Source organism: Coloeus monedula, assembly GCF_965178545.1.
Source record: "Coloeus monedula genome assembly, chromosome: 8".
NCBI lineage: Eukaryota > Metazoa > Chordata > Aves > Passeriformes > Corvidae > Coloeus > Coloeus monedula.
The window spans coordinates 33,805,357-33,832,070 of NC_138788.1; the positions used below are offsets into that span (position 1 = coordinate 33,805,357).

Consider the following 26,714-nt stretch of genomic DNA (forward strand, 5'->3'; position numbering starts at 1 on the left):
AAGGACAATTCCTAAGATGTTGAAAACAGAGGTGAAAGATTTCCTGTAGCCTCTGACGTGAGAGCTCTAACTAATGTTCTTGATAACTAGATTTATTCATGTAATTGGCTTAAGTAATTTAGCTGTGAGCTACAAGAGGAGCTAAAGTTTATGGCTTGAATTTTCCTTGAAAGCTAAGGAGACTGGAACTTGCATAGAAGATGCTGTTTGTAGGTTGTTATTTATTTTAGTGATATCTAGAGCACCTATAATTCTGCAACACTTCCTTCTAGTGGATGAAAATTTTGTTGGGGATAAGATTATAAATTCTTAGGATTTACTCTTTTAGCTGGAAAGAAGGGGAGTTGTTCTGGTAAGTGTAGAATGTAGCTCACCATGAAATACTATCAGACTTAGGTTATGGCAGAGTTAATTTCTCTTATCAAACTTGAAATCTATTAATGAATTTCCTCCTTGGGGAACAGAGAGAATCTCTCACTGGTTTTGAGTGGAAAATAACAACTCTTTGAACTCTCTCTCTATATTTATGTTATTCTGATGCATCCATTTGAGTTGCTGTTCTCTGGAAGTGAGTCAGGTGTTAGACTTGACTTTAGAGTTTACATTATATTTAATGTAAACTTTAAATGCAGTGAAATTAAATGTGGTAAAACTTTGACAATGACAAGAGTAATGTTAGAGATGACAGGTGATTTGGTTCTCTTCTGGTTTGTAAACTGGTTCTGTTTACAAACAGAATAGTTTATAAACTATTTCTGTACTTCTGTTTAGTTTGTTGACTGTGTCTGTTCTCCCTCCTGGTTTTGTGCTCCAGGCAGGAGCATTGCATTCCGTGGGGAGCGAGGCAACGACGAGCCAGCCATTGAAATGATAAAGGTGTCTCATTTGAAGTAAGTACATCAGCCTTGGGAAGTTTATAAATTTTACTGTGTTGCACGAAAATCCTCATGATAATACGCACATTCCAAGAAAAAAAGCACTTCAGAGTGTATAGAAAAATATCCAACAGCATCAAGAGGGAAGTGCTTCAGAATATTAATTCCAAGTGCAAAAGCTGTGTATGTTTCTGTGGTTGACTTTGTCACTTCAGGATCCAATCATATTGCAAGATCAGTAATTAATATTTTATTTCTTGCAGGACTTGTGTTTACTGAACAGACATTTTGATAATATTAAGGCTAATAAAAGTGCTGAGCTGATTTTTTCCACTTTGATTCTGTTATGAGTTAATTCTCTTTTCCATAACTTAAGCCTTATTTAAAACTAGGAAGTTAGACATTAAAGAGTGGATGATTATTCACATTTATTTAGCTTTTGTGTAAGTATTTCTTGCCTTTATAATAACTGTCTGCTGGAAAAACCAGGTTGTTTGAAAAGTCAGCTGATAAATGACCAAATTGTTTCCTTTCAAGTTCTCATTATTTTGAGCTCAGGCCTGTGACAGGAGCCCCTGGTCTTCATAGTAGCAAAAAGAATAATCATGGTAGTCTGGAAAATTACTTCACTTTCTTGTATAAATGAAATTAAAGTGGTGTTGAATTTAACAGGGCATTGTCTCTAAATCTTAAAAGCTTTTTCTTTACAATGGAGGAAAAAAATTAATGTCCTCTAGCTTGCACAGGAATATTTTTGTATGTAGGAGTTCCAGAGAATTTGGAAGAGTTCAACCATATAATGTTCTTAATAATGCATTAAAAATTAAGAACAGCCATGGGCTTAGGTGAAGAGTCTGGAGAGTTTTGAGTGAGACAAGAAAGGAGGTTCACTTGCAGAGAGATGAATGCAGTGCCTGAGAGGACAAATTGCTGCACAGCCTCTCTGTTTTCAACTTGAATGTGAAAAGTGGTAGATTAAAGGTGTTTACACTCATCCAGCTCCACAGATGAACAGTCTGAAGACATGACTGGCAAGTGGTTTAGTGTGAGATGATTTTATGCTCATTTATCCCTGGATTAGGAAGTGGCATGCATGTGCAAGAGAGAAAAAAAGTCTGTCCAGCCTGCAGTCTTGGTGTGTCTGTGGTGTTTGGTGCAGTCATTGACTCAGGCTGAACAGGATGAGATCAGAGGTGCTGCTGCTCTCTCTGAATTACTCCCCTTGTCTCCTTCACAGTAATTGTGCAGAACCACCTGTCAGAAATTTATAATTCTGTTAGATTTGAAGAGAACTCTTTTTCAGACATTCTTTTGCTCCTCAGTAACTCGAGGGAATCACGAACTTCAGAGGGGGATTTAATTTGCTCTGCTTCCTCTTAGTTTTGGAAGTCTCCAGAGTGCTGGTGTGAACAACATGTGTGAAGGAAAATGCTCAAATGACTCTTGCTGGACCAAATTCTCCTTTGTTTCAGGCAGTATCTAGCTGTGGTATTTAAAGACAAACCACTGGAGATCTGGGATGTCAGAACATGCACTCTGCTCAGAGAAATGTCTAAAAACTTCCCTACAGCCACTGCTTTGGTAAGGAGTAAATTCTGTTACTCTTTAATAAATGTAGTACATTGAGGTGGTATAAAAATCTTTAAACAATATTGTAGCAAATGTTACTGTAGCTGTAGCATATATGGAGAAGCACTTTAACATTTCATCTGTCACCAGATGGAAGCAGGAAAAAAGGAGGTTCTGGTGAAGAAATCTGCTCTGCCCCTTGGGTGATGGAGGGAGGTATTACAGAGAGCAATCTTCTTGAAAATCATTATAAAGCCCCAGTAAATTCAGGGAATAAACCTTTGTCTTTTCCATTTTTCCTGGGCTCTTTTTCACAGGAGTGGTCACCTTCCCATAACTTAAAAAGCCTGAGGAAGAAGCAGTTGGCAGCCAGGGAGGCCATGGCCCGGCAGACAGTGGCATCAGACACTGAAGTCAGCAGTGTGGAATCCTCTGTGATCAGGTACCCCTCCTTCTGATGGAATCCTGTGCTACAGCAATTGTTGTTTTTCCACCATGTGCCGCTGTTCTATGGAACAGAATATTCTGGAACTGATGCTTGAGTACCTAGCAAGCAAAGCAACTCGATGGGCCTCCCTTTTGTTTTCATGTGTGGGACTCTGATGTACCTGTTTCTCTCAGGTGTATCTGTAGCAGTGCATTGGTTAGCTGGTTCTTTAAGTAAAACTGTTATTTGCCCTTGGACATTTCCACAAGAGTGCAAGTAATAAATAGTTAACTGTTAAATAAAGTGTTTAGAAGGATATGTGCTTTTTTTGTGCTGTCTCTGTGCATTAGGTAGAATTTGTCTTGCAATTCTGATTTCAAGAAAGAAATAATTGTGTCTCATGTTCTTTTTAAAGCTTGTTGCAGGAAGCTGAAAGTAAATCAGAGCTGAGCCAGAACATCTCTGCCAGAGAGCACTTTGTGTTTACAGGTGCTGATGGGCAGGTTTATCATCTCACAGTAGAGGGAAACTCAGTAAAAGACAGTGCAAGAATTCCTCCAGATGTGAGTTCCAATTTTTCTATGTCATTGATGCTTTAATTTTCTGCTTAGCTTTGATTGCCAGAAAAAAATCAGGGATAAGCTTTGTAGCAGCAAGTGGTCACTAATGCAGTACTTTGAAATCTGAAATATGAATTCCAGCTTCAAAACCCATAGCAATTCTGGTTTCACAATCTTATAAATATTTTTTTCTGTTTTAACTGAGTAGAGTTTGGTCTATCATGTCTTTTTTTTTTTTTTTTAATTATTGTTGAAATATTTATACATATATTTGGATCTATTAATCTCAAGTTTTTTTCTGCTTCTTAAATATTTTCAGGGAAGTATGGGTAGCATTACTTGTATTGCCTGGAAAGGGGATATCCTGGTTCTTGGAGATGTTGATGGAAACTTGAACTTCTGGGATTTGAAAGCTAGAGTGTCCAGGTATGAAGGCAGATTAAGTCTGTCAAACATGAGATTGTAAGTGTTGGAATGTGGAATGTTTTCATCCTTCCTCATTTTTGTTCTTCACTGTAGGGAAAAATGCAAGCATTTGGAAATAAAAGTTCAGAAAATGTCTACTGTGTCGCAGTTCTCTACATTTAATCCCTTGTGTTTTCAGAAGAATTAACATTTAATCAGGCTTTTAAAACCAGCTAGATATCTTTTTTACATTAAATCTGCAGTGGCTTCTGGTAAAACATTAAATCTTGTAGTGTTTATTCCAAGCATTTCATCATTTTAGTTTTAATTATCTGGGCATCCATTTGAGTGTGCATGTATAGAAAGATTGTTCTCTTCCTCAGTCTGCAATACCAGGACCTGCAAAGTTCATGGAAAAGATTCAATCTCCTACAGTATTGGCTATAGAATGATGGATGCTGCTCTTGTCTTTCCTTAGGGGGATTCCTACACACCGGAGCTGGGTGAAGAAAATACGGTTTGCCCCGGGGAAAGGAAATCAAAAACTTCTTGCAATGTACAACGATGGGGCAGAAATTTGGGATTCAAAAGAGGTAAGTGACTGTGGGTTTGATAGGCACTTCTCCTCAAAGCACACACATCACCTCTGAAAATCAGGGTGAGGGATTCAGTTTTACTGAGTCTTGGTTTCTTACTGACAGTTGTGAGATAAAGTCATATGGCTTTTCTCCGAAGGCTTTTACTCCCTATAAAGCACCTTTAAGCTGCCATCAGTGAGAAGTGGCTTTCACTCTTGAAGCTGACAATGTGTCTGAGATACTCTTTGTCATCCTCTTGTAATGGTTTTGAGCCAGACCTTGAAAATTTAAGGAGTCCCCAATCTGTGGACACGAGGTTGCTTTTACTGCAGGTTTCTTCTGTGTATGGTCAAGAGTAGCTTTAATTTGTTAGGGAATACCAGAAAAGCAGACACTTGTTCATTAACATGGCCTAGCTTCTCTTCTTACTCAGGAACTCTGTAGTTATTTTCACAAACCTTCTGGGGTTTGCTTTGTAGGTCTTTCAGGGGATTATAGTACCGTAGGGAAGGAAAAATAATTGTACTGTTTTAACTTAGCCCCTGGAATAAGTTCAGGGTATCAGGGTATGAAACATTTAAATTTTTTTCCCCATTCACTTTGTAATGAGCACCAACTTTAAACTCAGACACTTAATTAGTGCAATATGAAACTCCACTGATAATAAGAATTGGACAGCAGATACAAACAACTACTGTGACTTCCATAAGCAGAGTTGGATATTACCCAGTGAGTCTCTCCTTGAAGCACATTTGAATAGTTTTGATGCCACAAGATACTCCTGTAGCTGTTCCCTCCTTTTTTTTTTCTAGGATAAAGGAGTTTCCTACATGAAAGCATTTAAAATTAAATTCACATTTTCAGTTGAAAGTCTTTCAGAATATCTGTAGTAATATTTTATAGTCTCAGTTCTATTATACATCTAATCCTGTCCTGTTAAAAAAGATAACAAAAAGGCAGCTGTACACTGTGCTCAAAAGGATCTTTTCTCAGCTCTAAATTGGGAAATAGTATTGTTTCAGGGCAACCAAGTGACCTACTGCAAGGTTTCCGAATTCCCTACTCTCCAGAAAAGACCATTATTGAAATGATTTATGGCTAACTTCACCTTTCATTGTGAATTTTGTGCTGTGCCTCCTGGCTGCATGACACAGCCTTACATTGGGTGATGGAGAGGCTGCTAAAAATAAAAAATAACTGAACTTTTCCAGGTACAAATGGTGAGCAGTTTAAGAAGTGGGAGAAACGTGAATTTCCGGATCTTGGATGTGGACTGGTGCACGTCAGACAAAGTGGTGCTGGCATCAGATGATGGATGCATCCGAGTGCTGGACTTATCCATGAAGCCTTCATGTTTCAGGATGGATGAACAGGATTTAATAGGTATGGCTGTGTCTTTTTTGCTGTCCACTGCTTGATGCTTCTGCTCTCCTGGTTGGAAGGTGGAGCTCAGCACTTCTGTTAGAACAGGGAATTGTCACGTGGACATTTTGATGCCTTTCTACTGCTTTTCATAGATACAGGATTTTTTTTATGCTTAAGTCATATGGATGAATTTTTTAATACAAGTTTTATCTCCTAAATTACATATACTTTTTAATATCTTAATTGAAATATAAATGAACAAAATAAGAGCATTCTGTAGAGATATCTAGCAAGTTGACTTAAAAAGCATTGGCACATCAATTAGGTATCAGTACCTGCATCACTGATATTCATTACATGATACTGAAACATTTGTTGATGTGTGGAAATGCATGTTCTGAGTTTCTCAGGTGTTTGTAGTCTGATTCATTGCTTTTCAAACTGACCTTTAAAATAGCAATATTAGTGCTGTTTGCCTTCTTAGCTGTATGTTTAAGAAGGGAATTTAAATATTTAACTAGTTAACTAAGCTGCATTTTTCTGTATTTATTATTACTGGTGTTCAGATAACTGCTCTTGTTGTCTTTTGAGTCAGTCCTACCTTTACTCATATGATTTCCTTAAAACATTTCCTTAAAACACAGTAGATTCTAAAACACATGTAATAAACTGATGTGGGGAGCTGTGCTGTGGGTTTATTTGAGGAAATGTAATTTATCACAGCCATTTTTGCTATCAAATGAATGTTCTGCAATAATAAGTTATAAAGATGAATGTTGTAAACCCAAGCACACTGAAATTAAAACTGTGCCAGCTGTAAGGCTGCCTGTGATTTAGCTGTCCTTCTGCCTCTGCACTGTGGTAATGTTTTAATTACCAAATCACATTTACAAGAGTCCTGCATCACTCACTGCATATGAAATGCAGGGAATTGTGAATATTTAATAATGGAGCTGGTTTTGGTACTTATTTTACTCCTAAGTCACTGGGTAGCATTTACTGCCTGTCACCCACACCTTGTACTGAGTACAGACTTAGTGACTTTTACATTTGTGTGACAGCACTTAATGTATCATTTTTATCTCATTAAACTTCCCACCATCCTTTCCAGATGATGGGGTTTAATCCTTGTGTTATACTGTAGGAACTATGGGGACAAAGCAAAACTAATCATGCTTTATGATACATTTGGGTACAGCTTTACTTACTTTGCACCATGCCCGTGCAGTAGCAATAATCATTGTACACAGCTCTGCCTAATGCCAGTGTAATGCATTCCAGGAGAGTCTATGGCTAAATTCACTATGGAATATCTTGAAATTCTCATTTGAGCATGGTTGATAATCCTGTACCCTCTATGAAATGTTTTTGCTTGAGTGTAGAGATAAGCTTTTATGTCTAGCAGCCTGTGCTGGGTGTGTGGAAAGACTTATTTATGATTTTCCTGGTGCTTGCAAACAAGCTGGGGCATTTTCTGGTGGAACATTTTCTGGTGTACATTTTCCGGAGGTATATTTTCTGTGGTACATTTTCTGGTGTTTTCTGCTGCTATGTTGTCTGTGGTGCATTTTCTGATTCCTGAACACAGCATTATTGCACTTGAGCCTCTCGACAATGAATCTTCTCCTTTTGTTTCAGAACCTGTCTGGTGTCCCTACCTGCTTGTTCCAAGAGCTTCATTAGCTTTAAAAGCATTCCTGCTGCATCAACCATGGGATGAGAAATACTCTCTAGATATCATGGACATGTAAGAAGAAATATAGATCTATATATAACATATTGTTATTTTTTAAAGCCTACATCTTTTATTAGTCTTTCTGTGCAAATAACTGTTAGATGCCTAAGTTTCCCCACTCTTGGGGACAGGCAAAAATATAATTAGTTCACTATTTATTACTAAAAGTAATAAATAGATAAGGCTCTAAGGTCAGGTATTTCTTCTGGCTTTCAGTAGCACTTGGCTATTAAAAACTGCAGCCTGCTTTAAGTACTGGCAGTATTTTTATGTCATTATATTATTTCTGAGAAAAACTGTGTGTTCTCTTTGTTCTAGAAGTTAATGCAGCAGTCAGGATTGTTCCTAAAGTGTAACTGGAAGTGATATTCTGATATTCTGATAGAGCTGTCTGTACTCTTGGAGAGCCACGTTCACATCATCATAGGAGCACGCTTCTGTGTCCTGTATTGTGCTCGTGGTCACATAAGAATGCTCCAGGCATTGCCATTTTCACTAATTTTAAGGTTAATGAAGAGAAGAAAAATGGGAAAAGAAAGATTGGCACTGACTGTGAAGTTGAGTGCAAGCAAACCCAATCTTTCCCTGCTGTTTTGGAATTGGTAACTGGATAAAGAATCCTGCAGGAATGGCTTGCCAAAAGAATGTGAGAGGTTGTTTCCATTCATGTGCTTGTGTTTTTCTCCTACAAGTAGTGCTCTTCCATTTCAGATAATTCTGTCTTTTTAGTAATGTAGAAAACCTCTATTTTTTCTTTTTTTTTTTTAAATCCAGTGATTATCCAGAGAATGAAAATATTAAAAACCTTCTTCAAGAGCAGCTGAATTCATTGTCCAAGTAAGAATTTTCGTATTATTATTTGTGTAAGCTATGGAATTCTGAGAAGGCAAAAAATCTGAAGTCTGTGGCAATTCACAATTAATGAAGAAAGAATGCTTTTTGCCTCTCTAAAGATAAGCTTGAGTAATGACAGTTTTTATTTTAAAAAAATGTTAATTTTTATGTAATTTTAAAGTTGGTGCTTTAAAGGTACTGATAGTGTCAGCACATGATTTACAACTGACCTGTGAGCATTTGGAATGCTTTAAGCAGTACTTCTCATGGATTTAGGGTTCTTTATGGTGATCCAGACTGCACTGGACACTGCTGCTTAAATACTCCAAGGTTTGTTGGGATATTTGAACTCTGAGGAAGAAAAGACGATTCTAAAAATCCTTTGTTCAAGATATAATTCCAGAGCAGTGTTGATGCACATTTCTCTGCTTACACAGAAAACAAATTTTGGAATTCCATTTAAACTATGAAAATTACAGTTTTTTCCATTTTCCTTTTGTCCTTTCATGTAGTAGGACAGAAAAGGTAACAGCATATTTTTATCCAGTTTGAATCACCTGTGAAAATCTAAATTCATGCATGTGCATCCCTTCTGCTATGATACTACATAGCTGCAAGATTACTTGTAATTGAATTAATATTGTAATTGGTAGAATTACTGCAGACTAATTGACAGCTTTGCATACACCCTGGTGGTGATTCCCTATATTGCAAGGATAAAGAGTTCTGATGGACTCACTGCATTGGGTCCTGGAGATCAGTTATATTTCAAATTATATATAATTCCTATTGTAATTGTCTTCATAGATGCATTTTCTCATTTCAGAAAAGAGATTGTGTATTTCAGGGTTTGATTTTTTCAGTTTGTATGTGGTGCATCCTATTTGTGTTCAAAACCAACTAAACAAAAAAACCTGCACAGCATTTTACAGATTCTTTAACACTTTCTCTTTTGCAGTGACATAAAGAAACTTCTGCTTGATCCAGATTTTACTCTCCTGCAGAGATGTCTCCTGGTTGCCAGGTAGTAGAGATCCAGATAAATACAGGAAATGTTTCCTAGGAAAATCTCGATGCTATTAATGCATAGGAATGAGCTGAAGTTTAGGTACTCACCCAATTGTCCTTTAACTCAGGGCAGTCCCTAAACTACTTTGTTACCCATCTATCAGAGTGGTTTTAGGACCAAAATGGAAATGTTACCTCACTGAAACACAGTTTTATTTGATTTCTGGATATAGGGAACTTCTCTCAGTCTTGGTGGCACTTTCATAACTGCAATTCTGGCAGCCACGTTACATTTAGTTGGTCATGCCCCAAAATGTCATTTAGAACTTCACAATAGTTCTGTACAAACAGAGGAAGGCCTGGGATTTATTTCAAGTGTATTTGTTCTGTGTGGTTCCTCTGCCTAAACTGAGCTAATTTTAGTCTGTCTGTATTCAGAGACACTTTTCAAACTTAGTAACTTGTGGTTGAAAGAGGAGATCGGTGGCTAAATGTGAAATAATAATAATAAATATCAATTTCCACATATTTTTATGCTGAACATTCCTGGCATTTAATTGCTGTTGTAACTTACCTTGCTGAATGTCATTCCTTAATCTTCTCTAGAATTTTGTCCCACTGATCATACAAAGTACTTGTGATGTGCACAAGAATGCACAGTCCTTGAGAAAATGAAATATATCATATTTTTCTGTGGCATATGAAAGAATACAAACCTATTTCACATCTTGCTTTGTATCTTCTCAGACTGTATGGGGATGAATCTGAACTGCATTTCTGGACTATTGCTGCCCACTATTTGCACAGTTTATGCCAGGAAAAGCCTGCAAAAGCAGACACAGCTGTCCTTCAGGAACAGTTGGTTAATCCTCTGGATATATGCTATGACATACTGTGTGAAAATTCTTACTTCCAGGTATGTCAAAGAGTTCAAAACCAAATTTAATAAGAATGTCATCAGCACAATAAACACTCACTTTCCTGTACATATTTCACTTTTATTAGTAATGTACCAGTCTGGATTAAAACATTCCTGGTGCTTAAAAATAGAGGGTGTTCCAAAAACTGGCAAGATATTTACATATCTTTTAAATGCCTGGTTTTATTTCTTATGGTAGGCTCACATTTAAAATATTTTTCCTTCTTTGTCCAGAAATTTCAGCTAGAAAGGGTAAATCTCCAGGAAGTGAAGAGATCAACATATGATCATACCAGGAAATGTGCTGATCAACTTCTTCTCTTGGGCCAGGTTTGTGGGTAATATTTGAATTTTTTATTCTCCTTCCCTGTCTGTTTTGTGTACTTAGCCTATTCAAGTAAAGCTTTTCCTAACTATATTTGTTATTTCCTACTTGTATTAACCCAGTGCAGAGTTTTTGCATTCTTAGTATGTTAAATTCACAATGGGTTTTCAATGCTATCCTTATTACAAGTGCCTTATTGAAATAGAAACTTAGTCATTACTAGACTGGGAGATATTTTTTCAGCCCATTTTAGAATAACTTTCATTGTTATTTGTTCCATGTGTTAAAAAGGGTAAAAACAGAAAAGCTTTTAAGCAAAATTAATGTGTTATGGTCAAAGCTGTATTTTTTTCTCTTGCCAGACCGACAGAGCAGTGCAACTACTGCTAGAAACCAGTTCAGAGAATGCAAATTATTACTGTGATTCACTCAAAGCTTGCTTGGTCACAACTGTCACCTCATCGGGGCCATCTCAAAGCACCATTAAACTGGTAGCAACCAACATGATAGCCAATGGGAAGCTTGCAGGTAAAATATCTTTCTCTTTGCTTATAAAATAGTAGTTCTCATCATTTTTAAGGATGCCTGTGGAGTGAATCCTGCTGTAATAGATCTTACAGGTTGCATGTCTGTAGGAGATGCTACCCAGAGTAGTTAACACAAAAATGATCAGTAACTGAGTTATAAAATCCAGCTTGTCTTGATTCATTTTCACTGGAAAAGTTATTTCTGGAGTAAATCTTGTAGCAGTTGTTTGCACAAAAAGAGGCTGAGCACATAATATGTATTTTCCACTTTTCTAATTAAAGAATTAACTAAAATTTGGTGTCCTATAACAAGAGATGAAATATAGACTTTGTTTCCTTTTCAGCTTAGAACTTGCTTCAAAATACATGTTTTCTTACAAGTACAGGTTAATTTTGCTTAATGCAAGAGCTGTTCACCATATGCTGAAATACTCAGACATGCACAGAAAGTTAAAAGTCTGTACTTGCCTGGAAAAAATACTTCCCACTCTGTAGACTGTTAATAATTACTCTGTGGACAACATTAAATTAAAATAAAGGATTACCTATGAAATCTAGTTATTTGATTTACAAAGATGATTATCTCTTTATGATGAGAAGTCCTGTGAACCCCTACATTTTTGTTTAGAACAAAGACAAATGAGAGCTTTGTGTGGCTTCTGTAGCCTGGGACGAAGCTCCAATAACTGGCACCCAGTCTCAACATCTTCATATGCTGAGGATACGGAGATCCTTTTCCACACTTAGATAACAACTCTTTTTTTCCCTGAACTTCCTGAGTGGAGTGCATTTTTCTGTTCCAGAGGGGGTGCAGCTGCTATGTCTGATTGACAAGGCTGCAGATGCCTGTCGCTACCTGCAGACCTACGGCGAGTGGAACCGTGCAGCGTGGCTGGCCAAGGTGTGCAGTTCCTCACTTCCCAGGCTGGTAACACCCACCACCTGCTTAGCATCTGTGCTTAGGAAGGCTGAGGAGGGTGCTGAAGTTCCCTAAATGACTGAAACATCAATTGGAAATACCATTTAGCTACAAGAAGCCAGTCCATTCAATCAGCACTGACAGGTTCTTCAGCCTTCTGACCACACAGGTCTGTCCTTGTTGTCCACATGGCAGGACTGGGGCCCAAAATGGCTTGGAATACTCAATTTCCTACTTTTTAAGCAGTGGTTTAGGAAGGTCCAAATAGCTGTAGCAGTACCAAGTTGGTAATAAACTACAAAAATCCACTCTTGGATGGAGATAAGTAACTGGGCAGTGACTTTGTGCTGAGCTCTATGTAGTGTGTGAGCTGATTTTAAAATTAGCACCACCCACGTAAATTTGCATCACCTTCTGTTTTGGTATGCAGATATAATTACAGCAAAACTACCCAGACACAGCATTAATCCTCTACATTATAAATGGGCAGGAGTCAATAAGGATTTTTCAGCATCTCTTGAGTAAAATTTCTCTTATGTTGCCTGAAGAAAGCCTGGAAAAAGTTGTACTTAGATTTTCTAAATGAGTGAATCCTCCTTTTAAGAAAAATAAAGATGTTTGGTCCTGAAGTCTTCAGTAAAGGCTGAAGATTTCTAACTTTTTGATTTAAAAAAACTTTAGAACAACTAGGGGTAAAAGTAATGTTAATCCCATTTAAAAATGGAGTGCCCCAAGTGGAGTATCGTTATACCCAGATATTTCTGATTTTCCTTTGTCGTGTTAAGGAATATGTGTACTTTTTATTAAAAACTGATGGTTTCTGATGCTTTTGCTTCTGTCCAGAGTGTTGCCCTGAGGAGAATGAAGCAGAAGCAGAATGCTGTCTGTATGTGGAGCTGGCAACTCACCCCAGGCTCTGCTGTCTCCCGCAGGTCCGTCTGAGCTCGGAGGAGTGCGCGGATGTGCTCCGGCGTTGGGTCGATCACCTCTGCTCCCCGCAGGTCAACCAGAAATCCAAGGCCATTCTTGTCCTCTTGTCTCTTGGCTGCTTCACCAAAGTTGCAGAGATGTTGCACAGGTAAAGGTGAAACAGCACAGTCTGTGTTTGCTCTGGGCCAAAATTGTTTCTGACATCTGTTTCTATTTTAGCATGTTCTTCTTTAATTAATTTGAACCTGTTGGCTGCAACTGGTGTTTCACTTTACTGCAGGCTCTAAAAGATTGCCAGCACCCATGGACCAAGCAGTAATGATTTATAGTATCTATGACTTTTTCTGAGTAACTTGAGCCCTGATCTTTCAAAAAAAATTTATAGCAAGTGTCAGTTCTTGAGTGCAAGAAAGGAGATGTAAAATGTTTTAGAAAGCCTCTGTGCAAGTGCTGGCATGATATCCTAGAATATGTTTCTGGTTTGTATCCTAACAAATGAGTCTCTTTTCTTTTTTTTTTTCCCATTTAACAGTATGAGGTACTTTGATAGAGCAGCTTTATTTGTAGAAGCTTGTCTGAAGTACGGGGCATTTGAAGTCAATGATGATACAAATATCCTTTTTCTGAAATCCTCTTGCTCACCAAAATCTTCACATCTGATCTGGTGTTCTGGAAAGCTGAGCAGTTGCACAAACTTTTGTATTATATGTAATAAATAATCATGCATATGTAAAAAATACCCGATTTATGGAGTCATCACTGATGTCAACTTGTATGTAAAAAAAGCCACTAAGAAGTCATGTAGGTAACTCCAGGTCTAATTAACAAAACAATCTTTGTGATATTAAAATTTCTGTTGCAAGTTATGCCATTGTATGATGATAGCTACTTAAGCATATCTGCAGTGTATCAGGTTTAGTTTACAGCACTCTGCATGTTGCTTTACAAATATTAATATGCATTCAAAAGTAGCATTTAAAGCAACTTTTTTCTTCTTATTTGTGCTGAAAAAGAATGGATTTGCACAATTGGTTGCAATGGTCAGGATTCTGAGTTTTTTTCCATTTTGCTATTAATTTGTGTTTTCCTTAATGCTTCATTTACATAAATTGATCCATGCTGTGTATGCAGATTATGCCAGAAGCTTGAAGCTCCTGGGCTTCAAGGAGGGAGCTGTTCTCTTTGCCTCAAAAGCAGGAGAAACTGGGAAGGAACTTCTGACTGAACTCAAACAGCCGAAGGAGGAGGTGACACAGGAGTGAGAATTCCATGTTTATGAGGTTGTCTGTCAAACTGGGATGCCACTGGGTGAAAATACATTCTTCTCTTGAATCACTGTAATAGCTGATCTGTGTGATTTGAGCAAATGCTGTTAAATGTGTTCGAAGTCAGGATTAAGAACTGTGGTGTTGCTTTTTGTTAAATTTGTCTTCACTTTCACAGGAGGGGAAAGAAGCTTATGATAAAGTGATACAATAATATTTCTACTTTTTCAACTGTAGCAGAAATCAAATTTAAAAATGTGCTGAAAGGCTTCCATACCTGTGTGAAAGTCTGGTCCATTTACTTCTAAAAATCAAATCTTAATGGAACTTCAATACTGTTGTATTTATATGTATAAATAATTGAGTCTATACTATAAAAATAGAAATGTATTTAAAAATAAATAGAGATCTCAAAGCACACAGTTCTTTCCTGGAACATCATGGTTTTTCAGTCCAATTTCTTGTTTAAAATGACTGTTAATTGAAATCAGTTCGCTGTATTGTCATTTCCATACCTGACTGCGATGGAATCTTGGACAGGTTCTCTTACAAATGTTGCTCTCCTAACATTCCAGAAATCCATGGAATGTCACTTTTTTCAGTTAAGGGATTGTTATATTCCATTTTATTTTAGAATGTGCGCTCCTTGCACACCCTAGGGACTAAATTCTGTCTGTCAAAGGATAGGGGAAGGTTGTACCTCCAGAGCAGAAAGGTGGGCTCCTGCAGCAGGGCCAGGACACTGCCGGTGCTGTCCCCAGTCGCTGATTTGTTATTCAGTGTAGATGAAAAAATAGATGAAAAAAGCATTTTGCAAAGCCAGAACAACGGCTTTTTCATGAGATACATCTCCTGCTAACATATCTTATGGTACACATACACAAGGATGCCACCAAACCCCTCTTTTCTCATTTTTGTGCCAGTATTTCAGTATTTAAGGACTTGTTTGCATTGTTGTTTCTAATGTCAGATGTGTCTTTTCTATGTATTCCTGATGAGAAATGTTAGAGCTGAGGAGGGGGTGCTGGTGGTACATTGCCCTTGCAAACTGAAGACTGTGGCATTTAGGCTACAGACCTTAATTCTTCTTCTCAGCTTGTTGGAGCTACTGAAGTTGAGTTTGTTGTATAGAAAAGAATCCTGTACAATGTCTCTAATTTGAATGTAATTTGTGTCTTGTCTACTTACAGTAACAGTGCATTGGATTCTGCTTTTGTTCAAAGATTTGGGTGGGTATGCATTGAGAACTCCCATCAGCTTTGGGACATCACCAGTTCCAGAAAACTTTTGGTTCAAATCTGAAGTAGCATTTCTGATAAAGTTGGAAAGGGTAGACTTTCCAAATCTTTTTGTATACAAACTGAGAAAGGGAGTTCCATCATTCTAAACAGAAAAAGAAGAGTTATAACTGCAGTGTATTGTATTTGTTCTTGCCACATCTTACATAAATAACCATCAAATACCTTTTGTTCAGTGTATTGTGAACTGTGCTTATGAAGTTGCTTTAGCTTGGGAAGATGAGTATGCAAGGAAATTTGCCTTAAGTATTAAGTGAGCAAGAGAATTAATCAAAATTAACTGTCATTAGCAGTGGCCTGAATTCTGGCTCACACTGACTACTACAACTCTCCTCAATCCCTACTCTTGCTTTTGTAGCAGCACTTGTGGACAAGGCTCCCATGGACTTATTGTGGGCACACCAGTCTTGTTCTTTGACCAGTCATGAAGTTTTGTGTCAGTGGGTCTCTGAAATAAATCTACTTCACTATACACTTGGATTTATAACTCTGATGTTTTTAAAAAAACCAAACATATTGCAAAGGCCTTTTAATACTGAATGTTTCTATAAACTTTTAAGTGTGCAGGTTGCAGAATACTTTGCAGCATTCCCAACTGGAACCTTTATGAGGAAAACAAGAGTGTAATAGTGATTGAAAAGTTTATTTAGATAATATTGCAATCTCATTACAATATTAAAAATATTTTTAAAATCTCTGTGTGTCTTGATTTAATACAAAGCCATCATCGCTTGCCCTGGAATTTAATGCTGGTTGTGCAACTGTTGTCCTTTTGCCTTCTGGCCAGGAACAATGCTCAGGGCTGGGTTTACTAGAGGAAGTGATTATCCTTTGTACATGTGAGTCACATTTTCTGTATTAATTCTAATGAAACATTGTGTTGGAGCAGCGTTAATTCCCAGGGTTTAGCAGCAAACATAAATTTGTACAGGTTAAATTAGAGCAGGACATGGTCTGCACATCCTGAGTTTTGAAAGCACGGAAATAAGTGACGGAAGAAACCCCAGTCCCTTTCTGTGCTCAGAACCTACAAAGTGAACTGAATGAATTTTTAAAAGAAATAGGATTTTAACTCCCTTAAACCCCTTTGAGAATTCCTTCCTCAAAGCACTGTGAATACTGCAAGTAGCCACCGAGGTTTATAGTGTGTGCTTTCTCAGTTTTGCATTTTGAAGTTTCTGTGAGCAGTGAAGCCATAACTCTGGAACCTGTGTGTGACCATCCTTGGCCGTGAGGAAATGGTGGGAATTGTGTTTGCAGGTCAATATACAAAGATTCTTTATGCATTTGTCTTTGAACACCAGCTTTGTATTAACTGTGATGTTTGATTAGCAGAGCATTCAGTAACTGCTTAAAGATTCATTTGCAAAAGGCCAGGACCTTTAGAAATGAGGAGGTTTTGGGGCATTTAGGTTGTCTAGATGAGGAACTTCTGGTTGGAGACAATCTTGCAGCATAGCTAGTGCTGGTTACCCCTCTCATTGTTTTATATGAATAATTTTGAGCTTCCATGACCGACAAAAATAAAAAAATGAATAAGATTGAGTCTGCAGGGATTCATAAATTGTCTTCAGTTCAGTGAAGCATCCGAAATTTGTACATCTCTGGAGCTCAGTCAGTCCCATGGGCGTTTTCTCTCCGCATCTGTGTGCTCACATTCCATTGGTGTTTGTACAACCTGAGGGAAGCTTATGGTAAATATTGTCATGGGACTCTCTTGGCAGTGCTGAATTTTAAAAATGGGCTTATTTCTTCTTAATTCCTGATGTGATTCTTTAAAAAAGTCCAAATTATTTCAGTTTTATGATAATGGATTAACTTATCCTGTCAATGGAAAGTCTAGAAAATGGTCTTTCAGCTTAGATTTAGTAATGGCAGGCCCTAATTAGAGTTTTAATTGGATCATGATGTGCTTCACAATAAAGGCAGCCTGTAAAGTAAACATAGACCAACAGTGTCTAAAATTGCCTAGCTTGGGTCAGTTTCTGAAGTATTTCTCCAAAAATTTAGTTTAATTGTGTGTGGATGTATATATATACACACATAGACATAGAATTGATTTGGGGGGAATAATTAGGGAAAATGACAACATGAAATACTTGATTGCAGTGTAAAAATGATTAGTGCTATATTGCAAGTTATTTATAATTTGCTTCCATTAAAATGCAGTCTGCCAATTTAGAGACCCTGCAGCCAGAGAGAGGCATTTATTACACATCAAGAAACCTGGCTCAGAGTGTTGATGTTGAGTGTCTGAGCAAATAATCAGAGATCATTTTTTGGTGCAGATGACTCTGGAGACAGAAAATGAGGACAATCACAGATTCTTTAATGGGAAGTGAATTTGGCATGGATGAGCACTTGCTGCCCAAAATTGTATTCTAAAAGCTCAACTAAAAATTTAATTGCTGGTGAGAAGCAGAATAATAATAATAATAGCTTGGAAAAGGGTAGGGTTTTGGGTTGGGTTTTTAAAATGTTTATTTATTTACTTACTTATTTCTCAGAATAATTCATCACAACTTTGATATTTATGTGAACCATTCATTAATGAGTTCAGGGTAAAAAATCTTATACCCATAGATCCAAGAGTGGCATAAAATTCTTAATGAGATTGGTACTGACCCACTGATATTTTTGAGTTGGGAATTCTAATATTAGGGTTCAGTTTCTATCTAAACACTGAAGATAAGGAAGGGGAAAGATAAGGTTTGGGATAGATAAGGATGGGGAAAGAGTGTTTAAAAAAGCTTCTGTAGGAATGGGAGAATGGCAAAACAAAACCAGGAGGTGGATGCCGGTGGTGAGGTGTTTGTAGGTACTCAGGGCAAAAGATTTTGCTTAAAAGTGACATCTTTAATGTAGGAGTATTCACAGAGGGGTTCAGCAGAGCTGTGTTCTCACCTCCCTAAAGGTTGGAGGACTAAAAGATTAAATTGCAAGGTCAATATCTGTTTATTTCTCCAGATAATTCAAATTCTTTCCCAACTTCACACCCCCTTGCACAAGTTGGTGGCATTGCTTTGTGTAGCTGGGATCTCACACTTACCCCACAGGAAAAGGGCATTTTGTCCACTCCTGTTGATTCGAGGGGACAAGAAACAACTTAAAAACCTGAAAAGAAATTCTTTAGCAGCAGACTGGTGGATTTGGACTCCCTCAAGTTCTTTTCTGTGGAAGCACTGTACAAAGTTTCTTTGCAGATCTGAATCCTGCCTTCCCTAAGGATGGGCAGAGGCTGGCAGTGGATGCACTCAGACTTTGCTGTCCACGTGCAAAGTGCTCTCCTTTGCTCCCTCTCAAAAGACAACATCCACCTTTTGAAACAGGCCTGGTTTCTGACAAGCATGCATTATGTGTAGTGAATTAAGCCCTCCTACCAAAGCACATCCTGACAACTGAACTGACAGTTTAACTGATTCCCTGCAAATTTTAACAGTGAACAGCGGCTGGAGTTGCATAAATACAGCCTGTTCTAAAGAGCTGATCGTCAGAAGGCTCCCAGCCTCCTGTAACAGAGAACTCTGCCTTGCTCTCTCTTGTTCCTCTGTCTCCTCAGCCCACCTGAACAAATGAAGTTGGAATGAGTTGGGTGTGGAATGACCAATTAAAAGGGGAAATGCTGGAGAGGGTGAATTTAACCTCCAGGTGGAAGTCATAGGCCACACTTTGGGGGATGAGCTGGTACCTCATCCATCTGATTCCGTCTGCTCTGGCAGAGTAAAAGCAGAAAGCATCAAATGTAGCTGAAATAGGGCATCTCGATTTTATTTTTTTGCTTTATAAATTCTAGAATCTCTTTGTGTTTAACTTTTTGTTGGTGTGGGGTGTTTTTTTGTTTTGAGATTTAAATGGTTTTCTGGCTTGGACATAACAATTGTGGAAGAGAAGGAAAAGTGTGGATCCTCAGAGGAGGGAAGCAGCATCTTCAAAATGCAGTCACAGAAGGTCACTGGTAAGTTTATTTCAGTCTTGCAACTCTTCAAGCAATTACAGTGAGGTGATACCAGGCTTATTTCCATGCTATCCATTGAAATTGTTGGTCCCCTTTCATAGGTTAAACTTCCCCCTCCAGCCCCTTATTTTCTCTTCCTTCCCTGCAAATGCAGCAGCAAAAGGAGAAGCTGTGGCTGATGGGAGCAGCTCACAAGCAGATGCTGCAGGGAAAGCCAAAGCTCCTGTCCGACCAAATTCAGCAGCTGGTGAAGGCAAGGCTGTTAAATACTTCTCCAGTGTGACTTTTTGGAGCCAGCTTAAAGGTTTTCTTTCTGGAAATCCGATCCTCAAGTTGAAAATACTTTTTTTCCCCCATGTCATTGTCACGGCTACTTCATTTAGCAAAGAGTGGCCGCAGGTCAGGGAGGTTCCCCGTGACAAGCTCTGTTTCAGTGGCTGCTTTCCAGAGGTTTATTGAGTGATAGTGTTATACACTGGGCAAAAGAGATGCCGGCAGGTGGTTTGAAAAAAGTGCAGTGTTACTACTTTTCACCCAGGTGTAGCAGGAGATAATAGAGTTACAGTAGACTTGTCTGGCTTTTATTTCACTTACTGTAACTAATAAAAAGCTACAGGCAACAAATGTCAGTTGCTAAAAGGTCATCTTTGTGCTTTTTTTTGTGTGGCCATTTTTTCAAACTGGTTTCATATTTATGGCCCTACTGAGTAGATTTTTTTTTTTTTCCTCTGCTTTTGGACTCCACCCACAGGCTCATGAATAATAGTGTATTTTGGTGACCCTTTGGAAATACTTTTTTCCAGCACTGTTTGTGAACTTTTATATGCCCACCTCTTTTACACCTCTTTGGTTTCTGTCTCCAGTAATGCTTTATATAAGAGGCAAGTTCATCTGGTGTTTTATGGAGCGTGCAGGACCAGCTACTTTCGAAAGTTTTGAGCTTCTCCAGAGCTCTGCATCTCTTGTCTGGATTTATTGTGTAATTCTTTTGTGTTGCTTCAGCTCCAGCATTTGCTTGTGCTAGGAAAAACCAGCCAGGTTGCTGCTGCAGATGTCATTTGTTCAAGGCCAATTTTGGTCTTATCTTCTTAGCTCCTAAATGACCTTTTTCCTCAGAGGTTTGGTAACCACCCGCTTTTCTTTTGCAGAAGAAAAGTGCCTTGGGGACAAGAGGGTGTTGATTACAGCAATGGACCTAACGTTTGAAAGGCAGCTGGGGATCTTTGGAGGTGGGAAATCTGATCATAATAATAACAATAATAACAGCTAGTTGTCCTCTTTAACAGAATTCTGTTTGCCCGAAAAACTCCTTGTGAAGAAGCTATTCCAACTGAATTACTGGGGGATAAGGACATCCTAGGCCCTGGTGTGCAGCCTATAAAGTTGCAGTTTAGCTACTCCTTGTTGTCCGGGAATTCCATTCCTTGTCCTGCCAGAGGAAGGATTTTTGTAACCAGACAATTATGCCCGTTGAGTGTCATGTGAACACAAGATCATCTTTTAGGAATATTTGGATCTTTCCTCCTAATCAACTTCTGAAATGTTCTTGGCCCCTGTTGACAGAACGCAGAAGCAGAGAGGTTTTTCTTGGCCTCTCAGGAGAGCCAGGCAGGGCTCTTCTGGTTGAAGAGGTTCAGTGGCTGTTGATGCTGCTCTGGATGGGTATCCTTTACTGTGCTCCTGGTTTGGGGCTGCAGGCTGAGCTGGGCTCTTAGCTCGTGGTTGTGGCTGGAGAGAGGAGCCTGGGCAGAACCCCCGTGCTTGGGAGGGTTCCAGCCTCAAGTTGAAGCCACTTGCTGGAGGAAGGATTCTCTGAGCATCCCCATCTCCTCTGAGCTGAGTACACCCCAGCACTGCTCTGCAATTTCTCCTGGACGAGCTGAGAGAAGCCAGGTCTCCCCAAAATAAATAGCATTGATTGGTCTGTTCCCCTGTGGCTGACAGGAACATCCCCCAAATACCTTTTCTGTTGTGCCCTTAATTCTTGGAATGCTCCATCATCTCTTTGCAGCTCTTTGGGAATATCCAATGTCTGCCCACATCCACTTCCCCAACTCCTCTCCACACATCCTCACTCACATTGTGCTGGTGTGGCAGAGTCATGAGAGAGCTGTGGACCTGGCTGGAAAATAATGGGGTTTGTTTGAAGGTCTTAGTGGGTTTTTCAGATCCACATTTTGCAGTTGCCTGGGCTGGTTCAGCAGGAGCTGACTCAGGCCCAGGGAGGTGAACACAGATGTGAGGGTTTGGAGCTCACAGGCTCCAGGTGACCTGTGCACACGTGAAACCCTGGATTTGAGACTTCTGGGGAGAAAGAAAGCTGGAAGGGGCTTGGGGTTCATTTTGAATTACAAAATTTGACTTGCAGCATCTGTGTTTGAAGTTACCAGAGCAATCACTTGCACTGCAGGTGGTGTAATCAGATGTTCATGGTGGGTACCAGCTGTAGCTGGAAATCATTAAAAGGAAAATGACAATCCCAAAACACACACCAAAAAAATAACCCCAACAACAAAACCCAAACCAAAAATTGCCAACAAACAGAAAAAAAACCCCACCAAACCAAAAAAATCCCCAACCCCCCCCCCCAAAAAAAAACCCAAATAAACAAACAAAAAAAACCAACCAACCAACCAAAAAAACCAACACAAAATGCCCCCCAAATATCTGAGTCTTTTTTATCCTACCATGTTCTATTTCAATCATTTCTTGCAGCTAGAATTGTAGCTGGTACCTACAGTAATGGCGATAGTGGATCTCAATCTCTGGTTGTTTGCATACAATCCCTCGTAGAACAGATTTGGAGTACTTGTTTGCTTGTTTCTTAATTCCTGACAGCATAAAAATTTCATTTCCACAACCTGAAGATTGATTTTTCAGATTATCAGCATTGATTTTTTTGCTTTTTCTATGCTGCCCAACTAAATAGGAGCTGGCACATGCAAAATCCTGTACAAACCACCTCATGCCTCCTACATTTGGGACAAGAAGGCAGGCATGGCCATTCAAGCTGTAACAAAATGGAGAAATTTTCTTTCTCCTTTCCTTCTAGAAAAATAGTTCTTAAATCCTTATCAAGCCAAGGAGCCTTTTCTTTCTTTCTTTCTTCCAATTCTACTCTGTGGTTTGCCTCAGCATTTGCTTTCTTTTTCCACTGCAAAGCTAAGCCTGGCTTTGATTAAAGGGCAGCTGAAAGGCAGATTAATGCATCTCAAGGAAAAGCAGCCTTGCTCATAGGGAAAGAGAGCAGGGAGGGAGTTTGTCAGGGATCACCTGGATGAGATGTTTCCTGGTAGCAGCTTTTTCCCCCAGTAGGAGTAAGCCAATGTAGAGGGAGTTTATTCTTATTTTATGTCACAACTGTCTCATCAAAAACCAAGGCACATTCTTTGAACTGAACTGAAATCATCTGTTGATCCTTTCTGACTGCCATTTGCAAGGCACATTTTCCTCTTTCCCATTCCAACACCTTTTCATGTTTGATGAACTTTTAAAATGTTTGTGTTTCTGTATAAGTTCCGCACTTTGTGGTAATATCTTAAATTAATTCAGGGACATAAGTCCCAGGAAGAGTGGCTGAGGGAACTGGGAAAGGGGCTCAGGCTGGAGCAAAGGAGGCTCAGGGGGGACCTTGTGGCTCTGCACAAGTCCCTGACAGGAGGGGGCAGCCGGGGGGGTCGGGCTCTGCTCGCAGGGAACAGGAGAGGGAACAGCCTCAAGTTACACCAGGGGACATTCTGGATGGATATTAGGAAAAATTTTTTCACCGAGAGAGTGGTTAAGCACTGGAATCAGCTCCTCAGTGAACTGGTGGTGTTACCATCTGTGGAAGTGCTCAAAAAACAAGTGGATGTGGCACTTGGGGACAATCTGGATTAGTGCCATGGTGGTATTAAGTCAAAGGCTGGACTTGTTGATCTTGGATGTCTTTTCCAACATTAATGATTATATTATGATTTAATTTATTACCATTGTTCTTCTTATTTTTATTATAATTATTACCACTACTAGTGTTATCATCATTTTAGCATTATTGTAATTATCATTATTTTGCCCCTTGCTGTATTGAAAAAGCTATCATGAGCACCTTCCCTTTTCAGCTTCCGTTTTCCCTACTCCTAAAATTCCTTCTCCATCCCGTCGGGGTTTAAACACCTCCCCATTAGCAGCTTTAATATGGAGTTATTTCACTGAAATCCTGGAGTTTCCGGCTGCTGCAGGAGAGGGCAGCAGAGATCAGCGAATGGGGAGGGTTGGGCACCGCACACTGAAATCACCTCAGCCAAGGGGACCGGGTTTTTCTTTCCTTATTTCAGTCCCGAAGGAGCGGCAGCTCCCAGGCACCACCAGGCAGGAATGATCTCAGATATGGATTTCAGCATCAGCTGTAAATAGCTGCAGGAAAGGAAAGAGAGTGTCCAGCTTTCTTATAAAAGTAGGAGCTCAGGTCACCATTAAACACCAGGCCACACCTCACTTGTAATGTGTTCTGATTTGGCAAGTAGGAAATGCTTGAAAATGCATTAATAAATGGGATTTTAAACTTCATTTTGCATCTAATGCCCTAAAGGTGGGGGTTGCTTTAGAACTTGGTTGTGGTCAAGTCTGGTTCAGTTTATTTCTGTGCTGAAGGATTGCCTCTTAATTATTTACAGTAAAGGGGAGATTTGCTTCCTAGAAAGTGCTGAGAGCAGATCTAATGCACACACAGAAGTTGCAAAGTGTGTCCTGTGTTGGAGCAGCAGAAGGAAAATTCTTTCTGCATTAACCTGGGGATCAGAGGATGCTTGTGCCAATAATCTGCACTAAAGTGCTGGCAGCACTCCTGGGTACCAGCAGAGATCACAGCACCTTCTCCTTTGTGGGAAGAAGAAAGAAGCAGTGAAAAGTTATGACAGGAAAAGTTCTTTCTGGTGGGTTTCAAAGGTATAACCCTCAGCACCTGCTGGTGTGGGTGCCTCCAGTGAGCAGCAAGGTGTTGTCTGTGAATTTTATGTGATTTTAGTATGAGTAAACTAAAATCTACTGGGAACACAACTGGGCAGAGGCACCAGTGTGGTTTGGACAACAAATATGCTGGAGTAATCTTTTATTATTGTTATTAAGTCTTTTAACTCTTGCATGGGACACTAAACTCTCCCATCAGCTTCACAGCATCCCCTCTGAGGGGATACCCAACTGAGGGATTTCTCTTTCAATGGGCACTTGCCATGGTGCTTAAAGCCCTACTCGAGATAATTCTGAGTCCAGAGCAGTTTTAGCTCAGCTTAGGAAGCAAACTCTGCATTTGCAGCTGGAAAACAAACACAGAAGTGGGTTTGATTTTTTGGTAGAAGCACCTAACATCTGTAACTAGTGACGAGAGTCCGTGGTGGTGCCAGTTCTCGAGGCCCAGCTCTGCAAAGGGCATGGTTTTGTTCAAACCCTGTGTGTGTCCCTGTGGAGGACAGGCACAGGGAGGTTTCCTCTTGTGCTTGCACCAAAGCATCTTCCCTGCTGCATCCAGTTCTTTATGGTCAGAAATGGCAGGAAAACAAGGAGAACAAAGAATCTGATACTGACAGGACCTTCACCTTTACCCTGACAGCTCCTCCAAGGAGTGAGGCCCTGGCACAGGTTGCCCAAAAGTGCCCCCACATCCCACGGGTTTGGGGGCTGCTTTGTCTCAGCCCTTGGGCTGATTCTCCCAAGAGTTTGGGGTGAGATGCTCTGAGTTGTGAGTGTTGCTGACTCCCTCACTTGCAGGTTTAGCCCAAAGCCAGCTCACACTGACAGCACTTGCACCACAGGAGAGGGATAAATTGCTCACATAAATAAAGATGATGCAAACACTGGCACTGCCAGGGGAGCTCCCTCCCAATAGCAATTCTGGGTTCACTGATGCAGTCTTTGCTTAGCTCTCCTCTTGTAAGAGAAACTAATTTCCCTCTGCCAATATCAAAGTTGGGCCACTGCTGGCCAGGCTGCTTCAGTCCCCCTGGTCTGTGCTTACAGCTCTGGCTCTGTCTGGGGGTTGTCATTTCTTCTCAGGAATATCTACTCTAAAAGAGTCCATTTAATTTTCTTTTTTAAATTTATATTTCTCGTGGCTTCTTGCTCCCTTGGTGAGAACTTCTAAAGGTGCCTTTTGGCAGATTTATTCCCAGGTAAGTAAAAATGCCACAGTTCATCCCTGACTGCTGGAAAGACCAGGAGGCCCATGGAAACAATCAGCCCAATTTTTGGCCTTCCTAAAGTAAGAATATTTTTAAGAGTAACTAAGTGTAATTTTTAGAGGACTTCCCCTTTGTATATCAAATATTTATGTGACTTCTGAAGTACAAGATAACACTTGATGAGGCAAAAGGGAAAAATACCCAAATTGTTTTGTTTCAAATTTTCATTTGTTATAGAGATGTTTAACGATACAACTGTTAGAAATATTTAAAAACACATCAACAAAATAAGTTGCTGATGAGTATATATATCCCTTTGCCATATAGAATGCTCAGGAAAAAACCTGTCAAAGCCATTTTTATCTGAACTTATAGAGGAATAACAAAGCAGTAAGAAAGAACCAAGGACTGGAGTATTTTCCCAGGACAGCTCTTGGCACAACACACAGGACTAATGGACTTTTGGGGGGCTTGTAACAATATTTCTGGAGAGGAAAAGAGACTTTGGAATCTTTGCAGGGGTATTTGTTTGTCAGTCTAAAGCTTCTTAGCCAGTACACCGAGGGTGAGAGGGGAATTGAAGGTATCAGCCAGCCTTGTCTCTATTAAAAGCTGGTGTCATTTCCCAGGAATACAAACCAAACCCAACGATTATGGAGCAGGGACTGAGCACTGCTGTGCTCCAAGAGTCGCTGCCATCCTTGGGGAAGAGCCAAAACGAGCACGACTGGAGCAAAGGACAGGAACAACCTTAATTTTGTGCATCTCAGAAATGTTTGTAACTGGGAAGAGCCGAGGAACCCCAGCAGGAGATTTTCAGATTGCAGCACACCATGCACCGTGAGCAAGGAATTGCATGATGTCAGTTTTGACCACCTTGTGCTGCTGACATTTGTCCCTCCTGATTTTCAAGGCCCAGTCTGTTGCTGTCAATTTTTTTTATACCCTTTCTTTTTTATAGGAGGAGCTGGCTTTCCGCCGGCAGATCTTCCCCATCCTTTTCCTCCTTCAGTCTCTTGTAGATGATAACATGTTTTCACAGAGGAATGACTCAACACTGAAAGG

General features: G+C 39.5%; 1 protein-coding gene across 2 annotated transcripts in view; it reads left to right on the forward strand.

The window, feature by feature from the left end:
* WDR11 (WD repeat domain 11) overlaps positions 1-16,157 on the forward strand; it is a 34,994-nt gene extending 18,837 nt beyond the window's left edge. For both annotated transcript variants that reach the window (XM_082286524.1, XM_082286525.1), the window contains exons 13-29: positions 815-890; positions 2,348-2,456; positions 2,762-2,886; positions 3,287-3,434; positions 3,751-3,857; positions 4,315-4,429; positions 5,626-5,797; positions 7,418-7,526; positions 8,289-8,351; positions 9,307-9,372; positions 10,104-10,272; positions 10,510-10,605; positions 10,963-11,128; positions 11,931-12,028; positions 12,979-13,124; positions 13,509-13,588; positions 14,081-16,157. In XM_082286524.1, coding sequence (XP_082142650.1) covers positions 815-890; positions 2,348-2,456; positions 2,762-2,886; positions 3,287-3,434; positions 3,751-3,857; positions 4,315-4,429; positions 5,626-5,797; positions 7,418-7,526; positions 8,289-8,351; positions 9,307-9,372; positions 10,104-10,272; positions 10,510-10,605; positions 10,963-11,128; positions 11,931-12,028; positions 12,979-13,124; positions 13,509-13,588; positions 14,081-14,238 — 2,003 coding nt within the window. In that variant the 3' untranslated portion in view covers positions 14,239-16,157. The remainder of the gene's footprint in view (positions 1-814; positions 891-2,347; positions 2,457-2,761; positions 2,887-3,286; positions 3,435-3,750; positions 3,858-4,314; positions 4,430-5,625; positions 5,798-7,417; positions 7,527-8,288; positions 8,352-9,306; positions 9,373-10,103; positions 10,273-10,509; positions 10,606-10,962; positions 11,129-11,930; positions 12,029-12,978; positions 13,125-13,508; positions 13,589-14,080) is intronic.
* Positions 16,158-26,714: the final 10,557 nt, after the last annotated feature.